Source organism: Apodemus sylvaticus, chromosome 18 (genome assembly GCF_947179515.1).
Source record: "Apodemus sylvaticus chromosome 18, mApoSyl1.1, whole genome shotgun sequence".
Classification (NCBI taxonomy): domain Eukaryota; kingdom Metazoa; phylum Chordata; class Mammalia; order Rodentia; family Muridae; genus Apodemus; species Apodemus sylvaticus.
In genome coordinates this window covers 42,724,453-42,752,026 of record NC_067489.1, presented here as the reverse complement: position 1 = coordinate 42,752,026, position 27,574 = coordinate 42,724,453, and the positions used below count along the sequence as shown (strand labels likewise).

Genomic DNA, 27,574 nt, shown 5'->3' with positions numbered 1-27,574 from the left:
CTGCCCAGCCTTAGGACAGCAATTGATGCACGTTTGAGCAAGAGCTAGTGAATTTAGAATTCCAAAGACTGCCCTTTCGACATCGAGGACTCTTCACTTGAAGTTTTTAAACAGACCGCTTACGAGATCCATAATCCTTCCACACACAGCAAGGGAGTTGCAAAATCCTTAACAGCCCACATTAGCAGGGTGTCGGAACTGGTGATGTGAATTTCTCGTTTCTTCTCCATCCCGAAGCTACCCTAAATTCGACTTCCTCTGCCCTCGTCATCTTTCCACACCGAGAGCTTTCACGTGCATTTTTGAACTTCAGGGCTCAGAAGTTGTTCCGGTCTTTCGCTTTCGCCTTGCTCCCCAGAGGCTAGCGCATAGTGCACATTACGCAGACTCCTGCAGGGCATCGCAACAAACCTGCGGGCGCTTTCTCTGCCAGCCTCGGAAAGTTTGTCCCCAGGGCCTGGCAGTGGCGGCTCCAGATTCACCCGGCTCCAGAGCAGGAAGACCTGAGAGGACCTGGTGTGGCCCGGCGTGGGGTTGGGGTGGGGTTCTTCTCTCTTGAGCCCCGAACTCCTACATCCCGAGTTCCCGAACTTGTCCCCTGAATTGGAGAAAGACCTCCCTCCACCGCACCCCCAGCGGCTGATCGCCACCTTCTCTCTGGCAGCCTAGAGTGAAGAGGGGAGTCAGAGAGATGTTGTGGCTGTGGTTAGGGCTCAGCGGGCAGAAGCTCTTGCTTTGGGGTGCAGCGAGCGCAATCTCCGTGGCCGGTGCCACTATCCTGCTCAACGTCCTGCAGATGTTGGTAAGCTATGTTCGGAAATGGCAGCAGATGCGGCCAATCCCATCGGTGGCCCGCGCCTACCCCTTGGTAGGACACGCGCTGTTAATGAAGCCCGGCAACACAGGTACGTGTTGTGTTTGTAAGAGGAAATGTCTACTTAGACCCTAAGGCTCCTAAGCTCCTCCTCAGTCTAAGAAGCCTGTTTAAAGGATGGCTCCCCCTCCCTCCCAAATGTGTCCTGCCACAGTTGAGATCCTCACACCCCTCAGACCTGCTAGGAGAAAGAAGAAATCCTTCAACCCCCTAGCCCCCACCCCACACACCCGGGAATAGATTCCTGATTCTCCCAATTCCGGTTTCCACTCTGCTACCCTTCACCCCCAATAGATTCCTGATTCTCCCAATTCCGGTTTCCCCCGCTCTGGTGCCTCTCAAATTGCTTTGTGCCTCCCATCCTATAACGAACATAGCAAACGTACATGTGTGTATATAACATGTATATAACATGTGTGTATAAAACAGATTGCAACATTTCTGAGTAAAACATGATAAATATGCAGTTAAAATCCCCTTGACCTTTGTATTTCGATCCTTCTGAGGAAGTTTTTCAAGGCCACTAAAGCAGACTCTACTGTCAGGGCCTTGAGGTAAATTTGTATGGCTAATTTCAAAAACTTTACTTATTGTAAAGGTTTTTTTTTTTATTGATGTTGATGTTGATGTTTTTGTTTGTTTGGGTTTTTTTTTGTATTTTTTAAAACTTGAAATAATTTTTAAAGATATGGTTTATGCGGAAAATTTTTGTTCTATTGCTTTAAAAAAAATACCTTAAGTCAGAAAGTCATTAAAAGTAGTGCTGCTGTCTGTGGTTCCCTATTAAATATAGTGTGTTCAGTCTTAACACTTAATTTTCATGGCTGTATAAGCTGGGACAGCCAGAACTGAGAAGAGTCTTGCAGATGGCCCATTTTAAAAGAACTTTTTCCAGAACCTACCTTTTCTTCTCTCCAGATTAACTATTAATAGTTGTTTTACAGGCTGACCATCAATTTTAAATCTTTTTTAAAAATATAGTTGCATTTCATCTTATTTTTTAAAATTTTTTTTATTGGTTATTTTACTTATTTACATTTCAAATGTTTTCCCTCTTCCCGGTTTCCCCTCCACAAATCCCCATCCCATCCCCCCTTCCCCCCATGCTTCTACGAGGGTGTCCCCCCTCCCCGCCACCTACTCCTGGCTCACTGCCCTAGCACTCCTCTATGCTGGGACAATTACATTTTCTTAAGATCCTTTATTATCACTTCTGTGACCTCGGACAAAACCTGTCACAACAACTTAACCTGAACAGCATGGAACATCATGGGAAAATAAATACTATCTAGCAGAAGTCCAATCAAGCTGTCTTCACCTAACAATCCGTGTGACTTATGAGAAGTAATCCAACAACACATTCATGTATGTTAAAACCATGCTGGTAACACCCATGCTTTTTAGCTGGCTAATACTCAAAAGAAAGCTCACCTCCCCCTTTCACTCGGATACTTGAGATTCTATCCTAACCATTCCTCTGTGAAAATCACGGAAGACAAAATACAAAACCCAAACTGTCCATCAGTGAATAAAAGGGGGATTTCTGTAGAAAACCAGAGTCTCAGGAAACAGTTCAGTGTCTCTGGCTGAAAATGAGCTATCTCAAGACCTGGTGAGGCATTATTTTGAGTGTGTTGGTAAAGAGTTTTTCAAAGGAGGTTAGTGAATCTGAGTAGCCCAGAGAAGAAAAAACTTGTCTTCAGCATGAGCAGAATCCCAGCACCCTGAGTACCGATGGCACAACGCAGAAGGCAAACTGGTGCCTCTGAGATTTTCCTCAGCTCCCTTGGTTGTCAGAAGTCCGGGCCTGCCGGCTTTCAGGCTTTACTGCTTAGGCAGGACCCTAGCCTTTCTGGCCTCCTCTTCCTCCTCCTCAGTTTTCTATGCAAGGATTTCGGTTTCCATAGCTGCTGCTGCTTCTGCAGGCTAGACTGCTCAAAGACTCAAGGCTTCTAATTCAGCTTAGACATTGTCTTTGCACATGTGTCGCAGCACAAATACATTATCCCAAGGTTGCCTTTTGAAGAAGCATTGTCTATGGTGTGTGTAGGTGTGTGTGTGTGTATGTTCATGCATGTATATGTGTGAAATGTGTGTGTTTGAGTATATATGTATGTATGTATGTGTGTGTGTATGTGTGAGTGTGTGTGTGTGTTTGTTTCTTGTTTGCTTGGTTTTCGAGATGGGGTCACTGTATATCCTTGACTGTATGTGTATGTATGTATGTGGTGTATGTATGTGTGTGTGTGTGTGTATGCATGTATGTATGTATGTATGTATATTTATATATAAATGTGTTCACAAATGTGTGTGTGTTTATGTATGTGTATGTGTATATGTTTGTGTATGTATGTATATGTGTGTATGTGTGTATATATGTGTGTTATGTGTGAATGTGTGTATGTATATGTGTATATGTATATGTATGTGTGAGTCTGTGTATATATGTGTGTATGTGTGTATGTGTGTGAATGTGTGTGTATGTATGTACATATGTATGTATGTGTTTGTGTGTTCATATGTGTAAGAACATTGAAGCACCCTCAAAGAATGAAGAGATCTGCACCCACAAACGACAACTTAGAGGCCTCAGTTCTCTGGGCATCTGCATTTCCTCACTGTGGGAATTCTATGTCACCATCACATTCCTGTTGTCTGCTGTCGCCATGACACTTTGGACACTAGCAATGATTCAACGAAGTGCACACAATTACACTGATAGTGATACGTGTTTATATATTTTAGTTCTGAAACATTTCTTTATGAACACTTTTAATCTGTTCATGATCCTCATTAATATGTCTGTGTATTTTGCTTGTAAAACCATGTGTTATTATTGCTTTATTTTATTGCACAAAGTGTCCTCTGAAGCATTCTAGTGTTTGTTTTATTTTATTTTTTTAAATTTTATTTCTATAGTTTTTCCAGTAAATCACTTTCCATATTTTTAAGGAACTGTCTTTCATAACATTTTCACAAATTATCTTTCTGTAATTTTATTTTCAGGATATTATATTTTAGATATTTTGGTCTTTTCTGATTTTCCTCATTTGGGATTATAAATGTTTGAGATCAAAATTCTATTTGCAGTGGTCTTGGCCTTAGAACACCCTCCAACCTTACCTCGGAAAGTCTTCTATTGTGTAGAAGTCTTTAACGACTAAGACCACTTGAGAGGAACTTTGAGCTGCTGGGATTCCTTAAAATGAGCGACCCCTCACAGAGGGATCACTTAGTCGGTCGACAAGCACTGGACTGGAGGATGAGGACCGTTGTTGCCCATCTTTCAGTTGTGAAACTGACTGGCTTGGGAAGTCGCTAAGAGCACTCCGAGCTAAGAGGTTTACTGTTTTTCTTACTCATTTTGTCTAGAGAAATAACATTTGCGGTTACTTTAGGATTAAAATAACCAGATTTCTAGATCTCCAGCTAAGATGTACTTGTTTACAATAAGCCTTTTAATTGCCAACTAAGCATTTATTGAGCCTTTGTACTCAGCATTGAGCCGAGCAAAATTGGGCCGGTCAGCAGAACCTAAAATACAACCTCTGGTCTGAGTGACACGGTCCCTTATACAAGAGGCCACGCCTTTTATGGCATGGCTAACGTCCAGATTCAGGCCTGGGCGACCTCACTCTCAGGACTCCAGTTGGCATCTAAACTCTGACACTGTCCAGTCCTCTGTTAAATAACCAACTTTCCCAATGGGGCTCAACTTTTGGATCTGATTCCTTCCAACCACAGATTCAACAGCCACTGTCTCTCCATCACATCAGACCAAGGCAGGCAAAACGCTAATGTAAACCAGAATGCTTTGAAACTAATGATTTGATACAGCACACTAGTCAAAAATATTCAATACATACATACTTGCATACATACATACATACATATGCATGCATATGTGTGTATCTCTGTGAATGTATGACACGTATGGGCAGGTGCCTGTGGAGGTCCGAAAAGGATGTTCAAATCCTTGTAGCTGGATTTATGGTACTCTGCTATGAATGGTAGGAATTGAACCTGGGTCCTAAGGAAAAGCAGTAAGTCCTTTTACCCATTGAGCCATTTCTCCAGTTCTAATTTTTAAAACTTTAAAATAATGCCTTAATTAAACTTTATAGTTAGTTAGTAAGCTTGTGTGTGTTTGTATGTGCATGCATGCTATGCCACAGTGCATGTGTAGAGGTCAAAGGGCATCTACCTAGAGCCAAGTCTTTCCTTTCACTGTGTGAATCTAGAGATCAAACTCAGGTTGTCATGCAAGGTAGCAGACATTTTTACCGACCGAACCAACTTTCCAGCTCTTTTCCTGCTATTTCAACAATACTTTCATCTAAGAGACTTTTGGAGTCTCTTTTTTAAGTGTGATACAATGGTTCAGATGTCAAGTTCTGAGTCTTGGGCCAAAGCCAGGTTTTAACATTTTTTACAGGCCCAAGGTACTGGGCATTGATTTATTAAGAATGTACATCTTGAACATAGTGGAACATGTATCCTTATTACATGCTGAGGAATCTTCTGGGTATATGCCCAGGAGTGGTATAGCAGGATCTTCTGGAAGTGAGGTGCCCAGTTTTCTGAGGAACCGCCAGACTGATTTCCAGAGTGGTTGTACCAATTTGCAACCCCACCAGCAGTGGAGGAGTGTTCCTCTTTCTCCACACCCTCTCCAACACCTGCTGTCTCCTGAATTTTTAATCTTAGCCATTCTGACTGATGTAAGGTGAAATCTCAGGGTTGCTTTGATTTGCATTTCCCTAATGACTAATGAAGTTGAGCATTTTTAAAGATGCTTCTCTGCCATCCGAAGTTCTTCAGGTGAAAATTCTTTGTTTAACTCTGTACTCCATTTTTTAATAGGGTTATTTGGTTTTCTGGAGTCTAACTTCTTGAGTTCTTTATATATATTGGATATTAGCCCTCTAATTGCCAGAAGCTGGAAAGAACCTAGGTATCTCTCAACAGAAGAGTGGATGCAAAAAAAAAAATGGTATATTTACACAATGGAGTACTATTCAGCCATTAGAAACAATGAATTCATGAAATTCTTAGGCAAATGGATGGAGCTGGAGAACATCATACTAAGTGAGGTAAGCCAGGCTCAAAAGATGAATCATGGTATGCACTCACTCATAAGTGGATATTAGCCTAGAAACTTGGAATACCCAAGACATAACCCACACATCAAATGAGGTACAAGAAGAAAGGAGGAGTGGCCTCTTCTTCTGGAAAGACTCAGTGAAGCAGTATAGGGCAAAACCAGAACAGGGAAGAGTTCTGGAAGGGTTGGGTGGGAAAACAGGGGGAGGGAAAGGGGCTGATGGAACTTTCGGAGAGTGGGGGTCTAGAAAAGGGGAAATAATTTGAAATGTAAATAAAAAATATATCGAATAAAAAAAGTTATTTAATAAAAAGCAGGAAAAATAAAAAAAAAGAATGTACATCTTGCTATACCAAATCCTAATAATTGCCTTATAATAACTTACATTATTGTTACATTTATCTGAAGGACAGATATTATTTTTTTTATTTCCCAATCTAAGTAAAGTATATTTTTATTCGATATATTTTTTATTTACATTTCAAATGATTTCCCCTTTTCTAGCCCCCCACTCCCCGAAAGTTCCATAAGCCCTCTTCCCTCCCCCTGTTCTCCCACTCACACTTTCCCACTTCCCTGTTCTGGTTTTGTCCTATAATGCTTCACTGAGTCTTTCCAGAACAAGGGGCTACTCCTCCTTTCTTCTTGTACCTCATTGGATGGGTGGATTATGTTTTGGGTATTCCAGTTTTCTAGGTTAAAATCCACTTATTAGTGAGTGCATACCATGATTGACCTTTTGAGACTGGGTTACCTCACTTAGTAAGATGTTCTCCAGCTCCATCCATTGGCCTAAGAATTTCATGAATTCATTGTTTCTAATGGCTGAATAGTACTCCATTGTGTATATATACCACATTTTTTGAATCCACTCTTCTGTTGAGGGATACCTGGGTTCTTTCCAGCTTCTGGCTATTATAAATAGGGATGCTATGAACATAGTGGAGGATGTATCCTAATTAAATGCTGGGGAATTCTCTGGGTATATGCCCAGGAGTGGTATAGCAGGATCTTCTAGAAGTGAGGTGCCCAGTTTTCTGAGGAACCGCCAGACTGATTTCCAGAGTGGTTGTACCAATTTGCAACCCCACCAGCAGTGGAGGAGTGTTCCTCTTTCTCCACACCCTCTCCAACACCTGCTGTCTCCTGAATTTTTAATCTTAGCCATTCTGACTGGTGTAAGGTGAAATCTCAGGGTTGTTTTGATTTGCATTTCCCTAATGACTAATGAAGTTGAGCATTTTTTAAGATGCTTCTCCCATCCGAAGTTCTTCAGGTGAAAATTCTTTGTTTAACTCTGTACCCCATTTTTTAATAGGGTTATTAGTTTTTCTGGAGTCTATCTTCTTTTTTTAAATACCCTTACAGCTACAGGAATGTTGTCCAACACCTACAAGCTCATGCCCTTCCCCAGCTTCCTTTAACAGTGATATAAAACACTTCCTGTGTATTTGTTGAAAGGAGATAATGAACATTTGTACAGTTCAACGAGCAAATTCTTGTCTTGATTAAGCTTAAGGCAAAAACATTTTTCTTCCAGAATTTTTTCAGCAGCTAATTAAGTACACAGAAGAATTTCGACACCTGCCGATCATTAAACTTTGGATTGGACCAGTGCCCCTGGTGGCACTTTATAAGGCAGAGAATGTGGAGGTGAGTATAGCATCGCAGTGGAAGACAGTTTATTGTATAGGCTACAAGAATTTCATCAGAACACAAGGAACAAATCCATCTTCGAATTTCATTGCACTCTCCAAAGAGCATTTCATTTATGAGGCACTATGTCGGCCACTCCATGATTTATTGTTGCAATTCAGTTGCAATCCTGGGGAATAACTCCCCATTGCTGTGTGGGTCTCTTATTAGGTCTCAGTGTACTTGTTCTGCTTTTGAAAGAGACTTGTTATTTTGTTTTTTTGTGTTTTGTATTGGAGATTAAATCTAAAGCCATTACATGTCATGCAGATCTTCTTCCATTTATTTATATTTATATTTAATATAAATATAAATATCTATTTATATTTAAGTTTTCTAATTTTGAGACACTGAGTTGACCTTATCTGATAGCTCCAGGCTACCCTTGAAGTTGCCTGTAACTCTCCTGCCTTAGCTGACTAGCTGGTGCAATGATCCTGCACCAAGCCTTGTGTGCCAGGCACAGTTTTAAGAGTTCAAAATTCATGTCTAATAAAATAGGGGTGTTTTCATCGTGGTATTTAGGGCCTCATCTTATATCAATGATATAAGATGAGGCCCTAAATGATACAACAATTTATTGTTGTACTGAGGATATGGAGTGTAAAGAAAAGAAACTAAGCTTTGGTGTTGTTTGCCCAAGAGTGGGCCTGGAGTCTTCTGAAGTTTTCTGACCTGCTCTCTGGAACAGAGGTTTTCTTAATTCTTTAGTTCTGTTGCTTGTGATGAAGCACCATGACCAAGGTCCCTTATAAAAGAAAGAGTTTAATTTGGGGGCTACAGGGTTCTAGAGGGTTAGAGTCAATGAGCATTATGGCAGGGGGAAGTGGGGAGGCCAGGGGACAACAGGCGGCAGGCAAGCACGGTGCTAGAGTAGAAGTTGAGAGCTCACATCTCAATCCACAAGAAACAGGGAGCTAGCTCACTGGGAATGGTATGGGCTTCTGAAACCCCAAAGCTGACTTTCCATGACACACCTTATCCAACAAGGCCACACCTTTTAATTCGTCTCAAAAGTTCCACCAGTGGGTGACCAAACATTCAAATGTATGAGTCTGTGGGGGCCATTCTCATTCTGTGTGTGTGTGTGTGTGTGTGTGTGTGTGTGTGTGTGTGTGTCTTGCTTTCAAAGCTTTGCTGCGTCATCTTAGGCTCACATACATTGTTCTGAGTCAGAGGCATGAGTGGGTTATGAATTAAAAATAGGGAATACAACATTCAAGCTAAGCATTCAGATGTGCTTATAAGAGTTAATTATATTGGGAGTCCAAAGTACAGTAAGATTGATTCCACTGTTTTTCTTAAAGGTTAGTCAATTCTAAGTAGGCGGAATATACGGCATTTATGCAGGATGAGAACATAGCACAACTGATCTCCAGTCACATTATGAACTTGTTACAGACGGGATGAAAGTTTGATTTGTAAGGGCAGCAATCTCAGAAAAACTATTCCTACAATCCTAAACTCTTTGTTTTATTAATTAAGGGGCATGTCAATCACAGAGGCTTGATTGATTGATAATGGTGGAATATGTTGGAGGACTGACCTGCATTAGCATTACTACGGTTTTAGTGATTCTTGGAAAAGGCAGAACACCTTTTAAATGCTCTCAGGAGAGGGTCCACCTTCAGTTCTCAGGTTGTGACCTTCTGGTGCCAGCCTATGGTGTGGCTTTTTTCAGTCATGCTGAGGCCCAGAGAAGGTCTGTAGGAAACAAGCTAAGACATGGAGTCTTAGTCCCAGTTAATGAATGGAATGTAGCTCCTTGATGAGCTCTGGAGGGCACTTATGTAAAACCATGTAGGGTTTTGATGTTTTGTTTGGTTTTTAAAAACCTTTTTGCTTCTTAATAATATTTTCCCACATAGGGAAGGAGTAAAGAAATCCTTTATTCCCATGTGTGTGTATGTGTGTGTGTGTGTGTGTGTGTGTGTGTTTTCATTGATATATTTGAGTTTTGAATAAGAAATGTACTCATGCTGGCTGGTGGTGGCGCACGCCTTTAATCCCAGCACTTGGGAGGCAGAGGCAGGCAGATTTCTGAGTTCGAGGTTGGCCTGGTCTAAAGAGTGAGTTCCAGGACAGCCAGAGCTACACAGAGAAACCCTGTCTCAAAAACAACAACAACAACAACAACAACAACAACAACAACAACAACAACAAAGAAATGTACTCATTTCATTAAGGCTGGTCCTTGACAGTTATATGGACTACCATGGCAGACATAATTGTCCTCTGTTGGCAAAATGAGATAAAACTTTTTCATGCAACAGTAGGGTGTTAATTGTTTTAATTTTTCTCGGAATCCCCATTACAGAGAAAGCAGGTAATAGTTATCTGGAATTAGTTCTAACATATTCATGGGTTTGTGTAGTAACAAAGATAAAGGCTAAAAAAAAAATGTATCAATGAAAACATCAACAAGTTTAAAAGAACCAAAGAAATATACACAAAGCTATATGTATTTGCCAGAGATCGTTAGGATAAAGACCATGGGGGTTAACTCCTTTTTGGAATGGTGGGGACCAGTGACTGACAGTTGGAGCAGGACTGGAAAAGCCATTTGATGAAACTATATCTGTGGTAAATGAAGACGTTTTTGTAAATGACATTTAGCCTCATGGTGAAACAAGGAATGGGAAGCAGTAGCCTGTTCAAGGAAAGGCACACAGGTGTTGGCATTATGGTTTTCTTCTGTGATGGGCAGTTTATTTCTGTGTGGATTGAATAAGAATATACTGAATTTGTCTAGAGGAATGTTTCAGATAGAGATGGCAAGAAGGAGTCTTGAAATAAACATGGAATAGCTTGAGCCGCACAGGGAGAAATGGTGTATAGACTGAAATGTTAATCTTGGAGATGTCAGGAAGCAGACTAGCTGGCCTAAGATTTTGCGGGTTGGGTGGTGATTCCTATAGGGTTTACAGAAGAGCACGCGAAGTCCAGCATCACAGTGCTATGTGATGGCCCCCTTTGTCTAACGTGTGGGCTCCAGCTGCGACAATGGTTGGTGCATGAGAAACAGGATGTGCATTTATGGGAGAAAGGTCTGTGTGGGAAGTGATGTGATTGCACAGGTAGTCTTGATGGGAAAGAAGCAAAGAGAAATGTGTCCCCTAAACCCTGTAAATGTTATTTCCCATTCTTCTGAGGGCTATAAAAAAAAGTGAACAAGTCTTGACATTTGAAAGAATGGATTGTTTTGGCTCAGCTGGTTGAGTAAGGGTTACTCTTTGTTGGTTTGGGGCAAAAGTATTTTTGTTTAGGGAAGAAATAGTCATTCTTAAATGACTGAGGAGGGCAGGTTAATCGTCCAATGGCTGCTATAAGGGAAAGAGGAATGGTCAGAGAAAAATAAATAGAGACATAAATCTCATCATCAACAAGAAAGTGGGTTGTTGTCCCAAGGCTTGGGCTAACAGCTGTAACCGCTGCATGATAGACGAAGTTGCCATCTGAGGTGTGTTTAACACAATTTCCCCCCTTTTTTTTCTCACTAAAGGGTGAGACAGAGAGGAATTGGGGATTTCCAAGCAAGGTCAAAATTAATTGATATTGCCTAAAAGCTGGTGAAGTGATCTTGGGGGGGGGGGGTAGAGGGGACAGATGATTGTAATTGATGAGGCTTAATGAAAGAATTAGTAACAATATATCCAAGAGCTGAATTTTGCCTGGGGTAAAGTGTAAAGTGTAAAGTTTCATCCTAAAGCTTGTAAATCTTTTAAAACAATTAGATTTGTGTCTTTAGCGTAGGAGGCTAATAAGGCATCCTCCATAAATGAAATGTATATGAGTCTAGGACATTGGTGTTAAGTAGGGCGTATCGCCTTAGTTTCTCACCACTGGCAGAGGTAAGGGTATTGATCATATTGAAGCAGAACTTTCCAATGAAAATGAGACATCGGTGTCACAAAATGGAAAGTAGGCATTGAAAAGGTGTTTTTTTTCTATATCATCAATGTCTAAAGGAATAGTAAGATGAAAAACAAACAAACAAACCTTTAAATCAATAACAACAATACGGTTGTTTTGAGTGACCAGGGCAGGCGAGGGAGTTTGTGGGAATAGGCAACCCCCAGGGCTCCTGCCAGATGTTGATTAATATGTGACGTCATTTTAAACACTGGTGGGGTTAGACTGGTTTACTTATTAATCAGGGTACTGGCAAATTGTTTTGAGACACAATTTCTAAGTCTCTGTTTTAAAGGTCATCTTTTTAAAAAAAAGACTTATAAAAGCTTTAAAACTTGTATCAGCAAAGAAACATCATGCCCACCCTTTATATCCAAGGTAGCAGCATGTCTGTTTTCAAGTAAAGGCAACTTTAACTCCGGATGGACTAGCAGGGCAAGGTAGGGTCAAAAGGATGGAACCAGGAAGTGTATGTGGTTCAACATGAGGGGGGATTTTGCTTTTGCTTTTTTTTTTGTAAGTTTCCCCCCTTTCTCTCGATAAGGCTATGTAGCTAGTCTAATTTGGTTCCAAAGAGTGAAATACTTTCCCCCATGTTTCTGAATCAAGGATCTCATGGTCAGGATACCAGGGACAATACTTTTGACCAGTGTTTAAAAGCTCAGAGATTGGCTGTAATAATGACTTAGCTCCAGTTCCTATAAATAAAGCCATTAAGTGCCGTGTGTAAGTGCAAATTCAGGAGACAAAGAAGTCCCCATAGTGAAAACGAAGGCCAAAGGCAATCAGGGGATTCACCTTTTTATTCTCCTCAGCTCCATTTTGTCTCCAGGCTTGAATGACAACTTATGTTCAAAACCCTCGATCTGAGGCATAAAAATTAATGAACCACAGAGAAAAATAAATGTTGATAAAGTATTGATCTGAAAAGCAGACAGTGCCCTAGGGCCGATCCTCTAATAATTGTTTTGATGTCTAAATTCCTCATTAAAAAAAAATCTCTTCTTAAGGTGATTTTGACCAGCTCGAAGCAAATCGATAAATCGTTTCTGTACAAGTTCCTACAGCCATGGCTGGGACTGGGACTTCTTACAAGGTGAGTGAATGAACAAAAGAATTAAAAAGAAAGGGACATGACTGCTCCTAGTTGTGGTAGATGAGAAAGTTTATTGTAGTAGCCAGAGGCAGAGATGTCTGGGAGAGTCCAGAGTTGACACGCCCCTGAGCCTTGTGAGGACAGGGGAACCGTGTAGAAAACCCAAAGGGCAAAGGTACAAAGAGGGAGAGGTAGACACTTGGAGATGGAAGGATGCCGGGAGAACCCCGGTGGCCAGGCCTACTTTGATATGTTAGTTGTTCCAGGGTTTGAGACTAAACAGTAAGACAGTGTCTGATTGTTTGAGAGACAGCCTCCAAGTGTCTGGTAACCTCTAGCCACGGTAATTGGTAGTCCCTAGCCAGGCATGATTACAACCAGAAGTTATAAGTTAATAAATGTGGAGGGCACCCCAAGAATTAGGAGGGAGGTCTGCAGAAGCAGGAACATATGTGGTGATGGGAAGCTAGCAAGGTCAGGCAAACCCAGATGAGTACACAGGTCAGCCTTGATCTGGCACCTGGAAATAAGCTTCTTTTCCTAAAAGAGGACTCAGGAAAAGGCATTCGATATAAACTATTTTGCAGGATTCCAACCACAGAAATTAAGGTCGAGTCATGAAGCATGTGGGCGTCTAAAGAATAAAGCTTAGGGGAGGAGCTGATTTTCAGAAATGCCTCCTGGAAATGGGCAAAATTGTCTCAACATTTTCTATTTTATGAAAGCAATTTTAACTATTACCATCAGAGAACAAGGTCCAAATATCTACACCGGGGGCATTCACGAAAATCTTACATACGTCTTTCTTCCTTGTCTGAGTGAGATTGTTGAGGTGCTGTGGATTGTATCATGGTTCATGGCTGCCGTGTCATGGCTCTATCCCTCTTTGAATGGTAATGGTGTACTGTGCTTGCAGTACTGGGAGCAAATGGCGAACCAGGAGGAAGATGCTAACGCCCACTTTCCATTTTACAATTCTGGAGGATTTCTTAGATGTCATGAACGAACAAGCAAATATATTGGTTAATAAGCTTGAAAACCACGTCGACCAAGAAGCCTTTAACTGCTTTATTCACATCACTCTTTGCGCTCTGGATATAATCTGTGGTGAGTCTGATCCATTTACATCATGGAAAGTCAATGGCTTAAGCAGACATTAAGATTCTATGGGTAGGACAAATGAGGGGACTGATTGGAAAGGACTCGGGATCCTTCAGGGTGGTGTTACCGATATGAGCCTCCCCAAGAAGCAGCAGCCATTCCAAGGGGGTGGGAGGTGACTGGAGCAGTCACTTTGTCACCTTGCCCAAAAGGTCAAAGGGAAAAGGATGACAAGAACTGGAAGTAGGAGACGCAGAAGGGAACCGAAGAGCAAACAGAAGAGAGCAGAGCAGGATTTGGTGTCTCTGTATCCCTCACCTCTCAGACAACACAAGCTGACTGCGTAGCCAACGGCTGCTTCTCATCTGTGTTTTGCAGAAACAGCAATGGGGAAGAACATTGGAGCTCAAAGTAATGGTGATTCTGAGTATGTCCGTACGGTGTATAGGTAAGAGCGAGAATGTGTGTGTGTGTGTGGGGGGATTTTCTTTAAAATTGTTACTGATCTGGGCTTGAAAACCATTGTTCATCACATCCATTTATGTGGTATTTTCATCGTGTTTGAAGTGAAATTGTAAACCACAAAAAGTAAAAATTCATCTCAGAATATGAGTGTCAACTTTAGCAACAGGGAATTTGTCATAAATGTAAATTATGGTATAGCTGAGTGCTACAGAAATGTAAAATCCCCAACGGCATCTTGAAACCAAATGACCAAAGAAAGGCATAAAAGCAGTAATAGCACAGCAACTATTTCTATATATAACTTATTTGTAAGAAGAACATTCTCGAATAGTGCTTTTCAGCCTGAAGGCTGACACCATTGGGGGTTGAACAATATTTTCACAGGTGTCACCTAAGACCATTGGAAAACACAGATATTTACATTACCATTCATAGCACTAGACAAATTACAATTATGAAGTAGCAACAAAATAATTTTATGGTTGGGGGCCACCACAACAAGAGGACCTGTATTAAAGGGTTAGCACCAGAAAAGGTGAGAACCATGGCTCTAGAAGGTCTGTATCATAGTGCTAATGGTGTATCACTATTCAGTGTGTGTGTGTGTTTTTTTCTCCTACTGGAAAACTTTTGATACCATTTATTTTCTTCTACATCTTCTGCATTGACTGGGTGCTAATTTCTCAATTGAGGTAGTCTTATTTTTTTTTTTTAACTTTAAAAGACTCAGTGAAGCAGTATAGAGCAAAATCAGAACAGGGAAGTGGGAAGGGTTGGGTGGGAAAACAGGGGGAGGGAAGGGGACTGATGGGACTTTCGGGGAGTGGGGGTCCAGAAAAGGGGAAATCATTTGAAATGTAAATAAATATATCAATAAATTAAAAAAAGTGTTTGGAATTATTTATCTATTAAGAGATGGGAATGGGATTTGATTTGGTTTATACTATGTTAATTCATTGCTCAACCAGTTTTATCTGAACAAATAGGTATTGAACAGCTATGATCAAGCAGCCACCACAGTTACCAGGTAGCTTTAAACCAACACAGACAACAGAATAGCATAGGAGACGGAACGAAGAAATGTACACTTAGGAAATAAATTTGTAACAGTTGTTGACAAAGAAGAGATTGAGTTGTTATTATCATATTACCAAACATGGATATGTTCTGGAAAATAGTGTCCAGGAAAGGCCCCATTCAAAGAGCTGCCATTGAGACTGTCCTAAAGGAGACCTAGAAGCAGACCATCTGCCCTGTCACTCAAAGTGAGAGGCAAGTGCTAGGAACAGTGTCGTGGTAGGTTGCTATTGAATCTGTGATTTCTTGTCAAAGACCGCTTGCTTTTCTAAATCATTTTAAATTATTTTGTGTGTGCACATGTGTGTGCATGTATCCCAGTGCACATGTGAAAATAGAGAACACCTTATTGGGGGGCTAGTTCTTCCCTCCTGTCACGTGAATCCCAAGGTCAGAAGTCAGGTGACAAGGCTGTTCCTTCACCTGCTGAGCCATCTCACTGACTTCAGAAGAGTGACTGGGTAAGAGTAGAGCGCTTAAAGAAAGGTAGATTTTATCGAAACCTTTGGCAAAAAATGAGCTAACATCCCTGGGAAGTTGTGAACTCACACTGTAGAAACAAAAGCACCAACCAGAGGCCCGTCTGCATGTTTCTTAGTGGACTTTTATTATTTCCCTAATAGATCTATGATTTGTTTCAGTGCCGAGGTATTTATATTAGTCTCACAATTTGGCATCACACATGGATCTTTATTAGCACTGCAGACTAATCAGAAGCATTTCATTTACTACCATTATCAAGGCCAGGTACTGAAGGTCAGGAGATAAGGTTCTGATATAAAAGGTCATCACCTTTGTTATCCTGTTTCTAGGATGAGCGATATGATATATAGAAGAATGAAGATGCCCTGGCTTTGGTTTGACCTTTGGTACCTTATGTTTAAAGAAGGGCGGGACCACAAAAGGGGACTCAAGAGCCTACATACGTTCACCAACAATGTAAGTTGTGTGTGTGTGTTAATATATAGATATATACATATCTATATGTATGTATGTGTATATATATGTATATATATATGTATGTGTATATATACGTGTATATATACGTGTATATATATGTATGTATGTGTATATATATGTATATATATGTATATGTATATATATATAAAGCAAAGAATCAAGTGGAATTAAATGATTTCACAATGTTATGCAGCTATTACCAACTGTTAGAAATATTTTTCAGTCCAGGATTTTGTTTTGTTTTGTTTTTTATAACAAACCCAAATGTAGGCCTTAGAGTAGAATATTTGTTCCTCAAAAGTTAAATTGAATGCAAAATTTAATAAAAGATCAATATTGCATTTAAATGACATATTAAAATGGCATTCATGAACTTTTTGCTGAGTGTCAAGTGCTATACCCAGTGTTGGAAATAGAGAAATGAATTAAACAAGCATGTTTCCCACTGTCCCGGAGAGTAGTCTAGGGAGCAGGTTATCTATCACAACAGTGGAAGAACATCTATGGACTTTGAACGCTTACTAACCAACAGGGTTCTGGATGAGAGAGGAAAGGGAGGGAGACCCACACACAAGTCTCTTGGGAGGTTTTGGGAAGACAGTCACTCTCCGATGAAAGAACATCCAACTCAACACAGAGTAGAGTTCAGTGAAAATTAATGTGATAATTCTATTTTCTTTTCAATTTGAAAAATAAGCAGGAGGTAAGGGCTTTTTTTTTTAAGCACGGGAGATTCATTTTTGGATGGCAGACTTGTTTATCGAAGAGCAAAGTTTGATTGAAACCATACATCAAAATGCAATTTAGACGTATTGAAATGTTCCCGTTTAAATTCTTTGCTGTAATTATTACTTGAAGTATACTGGGATTTCTTCTTTGTGATAAGAAAAAGCCACCAATGGATCACATGGTTAAGTTGGTAGATTAAGTGAATGAGGTAATGCCTTGAGTACAAGCATCAGGTAGCAGGAGGAGAAGCAGGTCTCATTTTATAATTACATTACCCCCCAAATATCATGCATCAACATCAGTAACAAGAAGTAATGAATTCAAGACTACATAGAAAATACCATTCATTTTGCAAATGTTGAAAAATATATAATGAGACATAAACACTTATAAAATCCACAAAGAATCACAGAGAAACATTGCATTTTGTTGCCAAATTTCTGAGAATCTACTCACTTAAGCCTCTTCATGGGACAACTCAATTACCCAACAGGAAAAAGAAAATGTACGGAAGCACAGCAGGTACGTGGACCATCTTTGTTGTTAATTCAGATGTATCAAGGGAACATTCTAGAACGCTTGCCAGTGTTCTTGTTCTGGGGGAAGAAGATCAATTCACAAAGGCTGACTCCGCTAAGTGGATGGTGACTTTGAGGTTTTGGGGCAACATATTACAGTGCAAACACAATGCTTGTCATGTAATAAGTGAAATGGGGGCCTGTGGGGAAAAAAGTCAGGCGCTTGCAGAATGTTAGGGACAAGAGAAGACACGAGCAGAGAAGACCTCTTGTCTGACTATCACCTGAGACCTGAAAGCAGCTAGGGACCCAGTCACATGAGCACTCAAGGGAGAGCATACTGCGCTCACTGAAGAGCAAGCGAGCAGGGTGACTTGGCGCCAGCCGTTGGTTCATGAGTTTGCTATTGCCTTTCTCTGTAACTTGATGTAACCATCCTAGAATCAGTGCACTCTCTAGCTGGGTCCTCCTCCCGTTTGCACTGTTCCTCGTTACTTCTGTCACATCTCTAGGGGATGTTTCCTAGATAGTGACTCTATTCCCCTGCAAAAATAGTACTTGAAAACTCAAAGTGTGTCCTGGCATTCCATTTGTAGTTAAGAGTTTCACCACAAGACATCCTTGGTGATAACCGGAGGCTTTGGTGCTGGGTCACAAGAACCTAAGCCGTCACTGAAATGAACTGAGAAAGTTTGAGTTGGGGGCATGGAGTTAAAGAAGGTAGCATGTTTTCATAGTAAAACAGACCATTATGCCTCACCAAACGTGCAAATTTCAGTTCAACATTATTGAAATCCTACAGGTCATTGCTGAACGGATCAATGAAAGGAAGGTGGAGGAAGACTGCACCGGTGCTGGCAGGGGTCCTATGTCCTCCAAGAATAAGCGCAAGGCTTTCCTTGACTTGCTTTTGAGTGTGACTGATGAGGAAGGAAACAGATTAAGTCACGAGGACATCCGAGAGGAAGTTGACACCTTCATGTTTGAGGTAACTTTTCTTGCCAGGTAATTTTCTTTATTGTACTTCCCAACTCGGAATGTACCGTAGCAGCAACACCTGCTTAATGCAAGAACTAGGTTCCATCCCCAGCACCACAGCAACAAGCAAGCAGATGGGGCAGTGTGCTGGGACGATGGCTTAGCAATTAAGACCTGGGTTCGAGTCCCACTATCTACTTGGCAGCTTACACCTGTCAGTAACTCTACTTCCAGGGGATATGGTATTCTCATACAGACATACATTCAAGCAAAACATCAGTACATATAAAAATAAATCTTATCACAAAAAAGTCCTCCACAGAAATGAGACCATCAAGATGGCCCAGGGAGTGAAGTTTGCTACCAATCTTGACCACCGGAGTTGGATTGCTACAACGACATGGTGGAAGGAAAACTCAGACTCCAAACAGTCATTCTTTAACCTCCATGCATGTGCATGTGCCATCACACACACGCACACACACACACACACACATAGACGCACACATACATGCAGTCTAGTGTGGGCACGCACACAAATAAATGCAATTTAAAATATTTCTAATTTCAATGACCCCTTGAATTACTGGCACAGATTTTTTTTTTTAAAAAAAAATCAATCTTAGTATAACTGGAAAATGTTAATAACACCATCAGAAACTATAAAACTCAGAACAGGATGATGAGAGACACATAATTTTTTCAGAAAACTTAAAGGTCTCCAGACTTTTCCTAAGAAGACACAAAGTCTCACATTGTCCTCAGTTCCTTATCTTGCCTGATGTTCTCTCTTAACCTCCCCAAAAAGGGCCATTAGACTCTTTTTCAAGTCTGGCCCTTAGCTACTACTATGAAGTTGCTTTAGACAAAGAAAATCTAACCAGTGTGTGATTCTAATAGGATTATGTCAGCATTTTAATATTTCTTAAAAACATATCTTGTAAATAAACTATAACTATTATAAGAATATTATAGAGAGTGAAGTTTTCTACTTGTGGATTGCAGAATTAAGGTTTCAGAAAGTCCTATGCTGAAGCAACAGCTTGCAAGTGAAGGTTATGAAAATGAGCATGGGTTTCCAGAGGGCCCTGAGTGCTGTGGCTTGCACTGCATTGGCTGCTCTGCCTCCTGCCATCTGGGTGCAGGGCCCACGTTGCTCCTCATTTTCTTTCAATTTCTTATTTCATTGTTAGCTGGTAAATAACTATTGTTTATGGTTCTAGAGTCCAGTGTGACACTTTGATACATGCACACATTAGTGAATGTGCACATTGTATTAATTAATGTGTCCAACCACCCAATTCTGGAGTGAGAACATCCAAAGGATTTGAAATTTTAAATGTTTGGGCACTCTTTCGGCATGCACACTTGCATGCAGTTCCTTTATAGACAGAGATGGTCATGAGCCACCATGTGGTTGTTGGGAATTGAACCCAGAACCTTTGGAAGAGCAGCCAGTGCTCTTAACTGCTGAGCCATCTCTCCAGCCCCAAACTTTATTCTTTAGGAGTATATAATACATTGTAATTAACTGTAGCCACAAACCTTGCTATAGAGCATGAGGATTCATTGCTTACATTCATTGCGGAGATTTGTGGTTTAGAGCATCTCTCCTTCCCATCCTCCCCAGCCGCCAGCCACCCTCCGGCAACTGTCTTTCTCTTGGGTATGCCTATGAGTTAAACTATTTTTAGTGTCCACATGTTTGCGAGATCATGTATTATTTTTCATTCTATCCTGGCTTATTTTACTTTCCATAATGCTCCCTAAGATCCATCCATATTATCCCAAATAATAGAATATACTAGTTTTTAAAAAGAGAATTATATGATTTTATTATACATAGCCTACAATTTTAAAATCTTATCACCTATTGATAAGCATCCCTGCTATTAATATTCAGTGGAGTTCTTAACAAGATCCAGTGACTTATTTTGGAGACTAGGAAAACCAAACCTAAAATTCATATGAAACCATGAAAGACGCTGAAAAATCAAAACAGCCTAGGGCAAAAAAGAATAAAGAAGTCATTTGGTTACTTTAAAAATACACTTAAAAGCTATAGTAACCAAAACAGCATGGTTGGGGCATAAAAACATATATAGGGACCAATGGGATAGGTTAGAGGCCCAGAAAGTAATTCTGTATTTATAAGTCAATGTTGGATAGAGATGCTGAGAATACACAGTGGGAAGAAACTACATTAGATGGAGTCTGGAAAATTAGATAGCCTCATGCAGAAGGATAGAAACTGAGCCCTAGTCCACCTTTTGCACAAGAATGAACTCAAAATGGATTAAAGATATAACTGTCAGACATGAAACAGTAAAACTAATAAGGAAGAACCTAGAGAGAGCTCCCTAACCACTTGTGTAGGAACTAGTATTTTGAAGATGACCCCTAAAAGCATAGGCAACAAAAGCAACAATATGCAAATGGTTACCTCATCCATTGATCTCTGTGAAAGGGTTCTACATAAGACAGCACAGTGGTATGAAGGGTCTGGAGTCCTGCATTCTTATTCTGGATCTGTGCCAATGAACTAACTAAATAAAATGCTTCCGACCATTCCAGGTCTAACCGTGTTTTCTGTGTGGTAAACAGAGATCTAGATGAATCAATGGTTTTAAATTTTTCCTTTTGGGCCAAGGCCTGGGAAGCTCATTACTTGCCTAGTATGTGTGAGGCTATGGCTTCAATCCCCAACAAAACAACTGCTGGCTGATCACATTTATCACGTAGGTAGCTGAGAGGGTGAGATCCAATCTGGGAGAGGCTTATCTTAAGGGAGTTTCTTTCTCCAGAAAGGCTCCACATCCTAAATGCCCTATGACCTCCCTAACAGTGCCAGCAACCCAGGATCTAGTGCTCAAATTCCTTAGCCCATGGGGGATAGTTCTCATTCAAACCACCGACTTTCAGTCCCTTTGTCCAACAGGCTCATGGCCATCGCTTGAGGCAAAATGCATTTATTCCAACTTAAAAAAATCCTATAGTCTTTAGCATTCTTACTGTTCAAAAAAGTCTGAAGTCTCTTCTGTGACTCATGGTCGTCTCTTTAATTGTGACTCATGTGAAATCAAAACACTAATTACATATTTCCAGTACACAATAGCATAGAATATACACTCTTTTCCAAAATGGAGGAATACAAGGCATTGTCATGAAACACTGGACCAAAGCAAGACCAAAGAACAGCAGGCCAAATGCCAAGTCCTGTGCTCCATGCCTGCTGTGTAGGGTTTTAGCTTCAAAGCACTTAGACGGAATTCTGTTCTGGAACCACAGTTAAAACAAACTCTTTTTTTTCCAGTTTCTTTTGATCGTGGTATTTTGTCATGGCAACAAAGGGTGACTCATACATAACTTTCTAGAATGAGATCTTAAGGAAGAAATAGACATCTTAGTCAAAAGGCAGAGAAATGTTAAGGGTGTGGGTTCTGGCACCAAATCACAGTTTCAGACCACTGGAGTGTGGTCTCAAGCACTTGACCTAGCTTTTCTGGGCCACTGGGCTTTAGTATTTGTTTTTCCTATCAATCACAGGGATTGAATCAAGGGCCCAGGGCATAATAGATGTGTGCTCTCCACTGGGCTATAGCCCTACCTGTCAGTGTTCTGTTGCTCAGAAGAGACACCATGATCATATAGAAACTCTTGTAAATGAAAGCATTTAACTTGGGCTGGTCACAGTTTCAGAGGTTCAGTCCATTGTCATAATGTCAGGAAACATCACAGCGCACAGACAGACCTGGGGAAGCAGTTGACAGTTCTAGATTCAGATCTGAGGCAATAAGAACAGACACGTGGCTTGGCTTGGGCTTTTGAAACTCCAAATCCCACTCCCATTGGCACACTTCCTCCAACCAGGCCATAACTCCTACTCTCTTTCAAATAGTGTCATACATACCCCAATGACCAAACATTGAAATATATGAGCCTACGGGGGGGGGGGCATTCTTATTCAAACAACCACACTCTCTGTTCTTATTTTATTAGTATGGATTTCCAGGGATAACTATGAAGATTAGATCATTAAAAACATGTGGCAATCACAGAAGTCATATAATAGCATTTCATACCATTTCTACTTTGCCTATGTTCAATATATATACATATGTACCCACATATATAATACCTATGTACATATGTGTGCATGTAAGCACATCTAGTTCCCACCATTAACTATCCTTTCCCTCTTGTAAAAACAGCCAGGCTAAACTCATTCTTACAGCCCTAACATATTTTCATGTCTTGATATTGTTCTTTGTTGTCCTAAGGAGAAGTCTACCATGTTCAATTATAATACAGAGCTATCCTCCATGCTATGGTTGCAAGCTGTTAACTCGAGGTTCTCATGTCTCGGGTCCCAGCCATTAACTGATTCAGCCATTGTGGTGCTTGCTTCTGAAAAGTCTTCGGCGTGTTTTACTTCACCCATAGGAAGTTCAGGACACATCTTCTCCCACATACTTGAATGGGGGTCACACCTTTATATTCCTGAGAAGCCATCGAGTTATTAGGAGTGCTTCTTTACCTGAATTAGCAGCCAGCCAAGCAATAAGCCCCTGGATCTTGGTTGCACTCCAGAGTTGCTTCATAAAGGGTTGCAGATGTATGGAAATAGCGAGACGAGAGGAGGAAAGAATTGAAGGCCTGAAATATGGAGCAAGTGGAACATTGGGCTGACCCGAAGGCGACTTGACTCCTTAACACAGGCTATACCAGAGTCTCACCGCAGAATGAGCTCTGCTTCACCATCAGGGCTGGCTAGTGGGCATTTCCTGCTTTTACTTCCTTGGGAAGTTATTTATTTTTTAATCTCTAAAATATGAATGCTAGTAATAAATATTTCCTGGAGTTATGAAGCTTAATTTCTACAAAATGTTTAGCATTTTGCCTGAGACTAGCCAAGTATTAAATTGGCTCATAGCCAATGTCTTCAGTGGGAGAACGTGTTCAGTAGCCTGCAAATAATCCTTGGTGGTCTGCACCGGCAGAGGAGGCTTGCCAAAGCAAGGACTCAAGGCAGATCCCTGCAGCAGAAACCCCAAAGGAAGGCCTCTCACTGGCTTGCATCCACTGATGTTGAGCTGCCTTTCTGGTATAGGCCAGCCCCGCTATAACATACAGGGCTGGGGCCCTCCCACATGGATCATTAATCAAGTAGAAGGCCCCACGGGTTTGCAGGCCAATCTGATGGAGTCAGTTCCTCAATCAAGCTGCTCTCTTCTTGGGTGTGTAAAGTTGACAATGAAAACTAACCAGAACAGTAATCCTCCTCCCAAGTGTTGGGATTACAAAAGTATGCCAGTTCTGCCCAGCTAAGAAACTGTTGGATTTCTCTCTCACTGAGACGAAAAGCTGCGCTGAACAATTTAGGTGTGTCAGTGACACCACAGCCGAGTGGTGTGACACACACACAGCAGAGTGTGTTCAGTTTCTTCCTCACACGTACCCCAACAGGACTGGGCTTCTAAACATCTCCTTTTTATATTTACAGGGTCACGATACCACTGCTGCTGCAATAAACTGGTCCTTATACCTACTGGGTTCCAATCCAGAAGTCCAGAGGAAAGTGGGCAAGGAGTTGGATGATGTGTTTGGTATGTTGGGCCCCTTTGTTAGCTTTGATGGGGACTCGGAGTCCACAGAAGCAATGGTCATTCTTGATCCCTAGGGATGCCAATGTGACAAACAGAAAGGCAGTGATGCTGGACTCCTGCCTGTATCAGTCTCCTTGACAAGGTCTAGTCGATTCCCTAGCAGGCACTGGACAAATGCCCTGACATGTGACTATCCCGGAGAAGAGGCTAAGGATGCATGGATCAGTGAAACGGTTCACAATGGTCCTGATGCTGAGTAGGTGAAACAGACACATCTAACTACAGCTTAGTGTCTTGGGCTGTGCCTTGAGCAGTGCCAAGAAGATGCTGTGTGGGAAGGTGGAGCCTTATGAGGGCAAAGGGAGGGTCCTTTCATGTGACTGCATCTCATAGAGTGAGTGATGCAGCAGGAGGAATTATGTCTACTGTATGATAAGTAAGTATTATCATCTCTAAAGCATTTTCAGCACCTTGAAGGAAACCTGTACTCCTAATCACACATTCATCTTTCTTCCCTTTACCACTGCCCCCTACTGGCAATCACCATTTTATTTCCCATCTCAATAAATGGAATCAAAGGTGACCTTCGTTTCTTATACATTTATGCTAACCAGGAAGATCCCACCGCCCTGTCACCTTGGAAGACCTGAAGAAACTTAAATATCTGGATTGTGTCATTAAGGAGACCCTCCGAGTTTTCCCGTCTGTCCCTTTATTCGCCCGGAGTCTTAATGAAGACTGTGAAGTGGGTGAGTAGTCTTAATGGCGGCAGGGGGCGGGGCAGGAGTTATATTTCTGATGTCTATCTGGCTCCAGTGTCCTGACACACTGCTTACTATTGACAGCTGGTTACAGAATCGCAAAAGGAACAGAAGCAGTCATCATTCCCTATGCACTACATCGAGACCCTAGATACTTCCCAGATCCTGAGGAATTCCGGCCAGAGCGGTTCTTTCCTGAAAATTCCCAAGGACGCCATCCCTATGCCTACGTGCCATTTTCTGCTGGACCTAGAAACTGTATTGGTTTGTATCCATGCAAGTGGGTTTTTCTTTTCAGGCCTAGGTGATAGATTTCTCACAAGAGTGATGTTACTCATAGGCAACAGACCCTGAAAGGGGTTCTGTTCTTCTCTGCTTTACACTGTAGTTCTTATAGTCATTGTTAGAGGCTGGCGAGGCAGCTCAGTTGGTACTATGCAAGTGTGAGGACCCAAGTCTGTCCCTAGATGGCATTTGAGGCTGGGTATTGTATGCACAGGTAATCCCAGTGATGCAGAAGCAGAAAGAGTTGATCTCTGTGAGACGGAATACAGACTAGATGGCTCAAATCAATAGAAACTAAACCTCTCATTGCTCGCAAGGCTACCAGATCAGTGTGTCTTGGGAGGTTTCTCTCATTTGGTTTAGACATGGCGGCCTTCTTTTTGTATGTCTTCTCTTAGTCTTTCCTCTCTGTGTGCCTGCGTGTTAAAGATCACTGTCTTGGTTCTGGCAGAGACCCACCTTAATGACCTCATTTAGCTCATTTAAATTTAATCATGCAATGTTAATTTTTTTAACTTGAATATCCTATCTCTAAATAGATTCATAGTATAAAATATTGGGAGTTCCCTGATGTGGTGGCTTATACTTAGAGAATCAGAGGCAGGTGAGACTCTTTGTGAGTTCAAGAATAGCCAGAGCTACGCAGTGAGATTATTTATCAAGGAAACAAATGAAAGATGCTAAAAGTGAGAGGTGTCATCCTAAGGTGTCCTGTGATACCCATCTAATACTGGATTTGGTCCAGGACCTCTCAGAGAGTCCCATCTGAGTATGTAAAAGCCTGTGTATAAACTGGCATAATTTTACATGTGAATGCATAGTTATACCCTCAAATATACTTAAATCATTTCCAGATTCCCGCCACACTAATATATGCTATGCAAAATAATTGTTCTGTATTGCTTAGGGCATGAATGATGAGACAAAAAGGCTCTGTTCAGTAAAGATGTAATTTTAAAAAGTATTTTAACCTATGGTCAGTTGAATTCATAGGTATAGAATCTATAGATCAGAAAGTACATGGTACTGTAAATGTTGAGATTATCTGGCTGTCACAGATAATCTGACTCTGTGGGAGCAAAAAGGATACTGAGAACTCTTCAGTTTTAGCAGTCTTCTCCAGATTTTGTTCTATGGCCTCCGTAGATGTAGATGTGAAGTGACTGGGGACTGCCCTGCATTTTCTCTATCTCATGTTTCAGCTGCGGCTACAATCCAAGTGATGCTATTTACATTTTCTTCAAGGTCAAAAGTTTGCTGTCATGGAGGAAAAGACCATTCTCGCATGTATCTTGAGGCAGTTCTGGGTAGAATCCAACCAGAAGAGAGAAGAACTCGGCCTGTCTGGAGATTTGATTCTTAGGCCAAATAATGGCATCTGGATCAAGTTGAAGAGAAGACATGAAGATGGTCCCTAACTCCATCCTCCAGCTAAAGAGGAGACATGAAGATGGTCCCTAACTCCATCCTCCAACTGTGACCTTATCATGATGAAGAACATTCCAAAGAAACATGGTACCCACAATTTTTAGATTATGAGCTGAAAACTCTGAATCCTCAAACCTAGCGTTTTTCCTTTCTTGTCCCCATTGATCATGGGACACAGTCTATCACTGAGAGTTTTTGTATGTTTGTCACCAGTATGGATGCCATGTCACAACTGGTCTGTCTCCCGAGGGCACTGTTAACTAGCTGAAGTAGCACTGACATAAACATGCAAGAAAAATTATAACAGAGGGACATTGGCCTGTCCAATTCCACTGGTTAGACTCAAAGGTCATCATTTAAATGAAATCTCAGAATTAAAATATTCTTGTTGACTTGGAAATTCATATATCATTTGAAAATGGTGGGTGATTAAGCCCTTAGGATAATAGGCTTAAGTTTTTGTAATGTCATAAATGCTATTAGTTATGAGTAATTGCCAGAGCACTTTCGAATTTTATCATGAAAGGCAGGTCCCTTGCATGCACGAGTCAAGTTTTGGTCACCTTGTTAACTGTGTGCTAGAATCTTCTTTCTGGTCTCGGTGGACACAATCACTTTATACATCTTATTATTGGAAGAGAGTCCTCTTCACAACATCCAACCTCTCACAGAAGCTTAATTAGTTGCTTTTGGAGTTTAAGTGGCCACAGAAACTTTTTGCTTATGTGCAATTCCATTAAGAGTGGGGACAAGTTCTGCCATGCCTAGAAATAGCTAAACTGTCTACACTGAGGTCGTTCCACTTCCTTTCTGATATACTCTCTCCTACAATATACTTTGGCGTTGTGGCACTCAGGACCATGATTGGATGAGTTAGAACTCAGGATTTCTGCCCTTGATGTAGCCATGTCTTTCCTGTAATTTCTCTACTTTTAGAAGAAAGAATCTTTTCTTCTGCCAGGAAGTGATGGCACATGTCTTTAAT

At 41.1% G+C, this 27,574-nt stretch overlaps 1 protein-coding gene across 1 annotated transcript; it reads left to right on the top strand.

Annotated features, from left to right (window-relative positions):
• Positions 1–329: 329 nt before the first annotated feature.
• LOC127668628 (cytochrome P450 4V2) lies at positions 330–27,263 on the top strand. Its single transcript, XM_052162309.1, has 11 exons — positions 330–905; positions 7,519–7,631; positions 12,596–12,681; positions 13,598–13,788; positions 14,161–14,230; positions 16,137–16,263; positions 18,334–18,519; positions 24,013–24,115; positions 24,730–24,864; positions 24,961–25,140; positions 26,407–27,263. The coding sequence occupies exons 1-11, from the start codon at positions 692–694 to the stop codon at positions 26,577–26,579; spliced, it is 1,578 nt and encodes a 525-aa protein (XP_052018269.1). The 5' UTR covers positions 330–691; the 3' UTR covers positions 26,580–27,263.
• Positions 27,264–27,574: the final 311 nt, after the last annotated feature.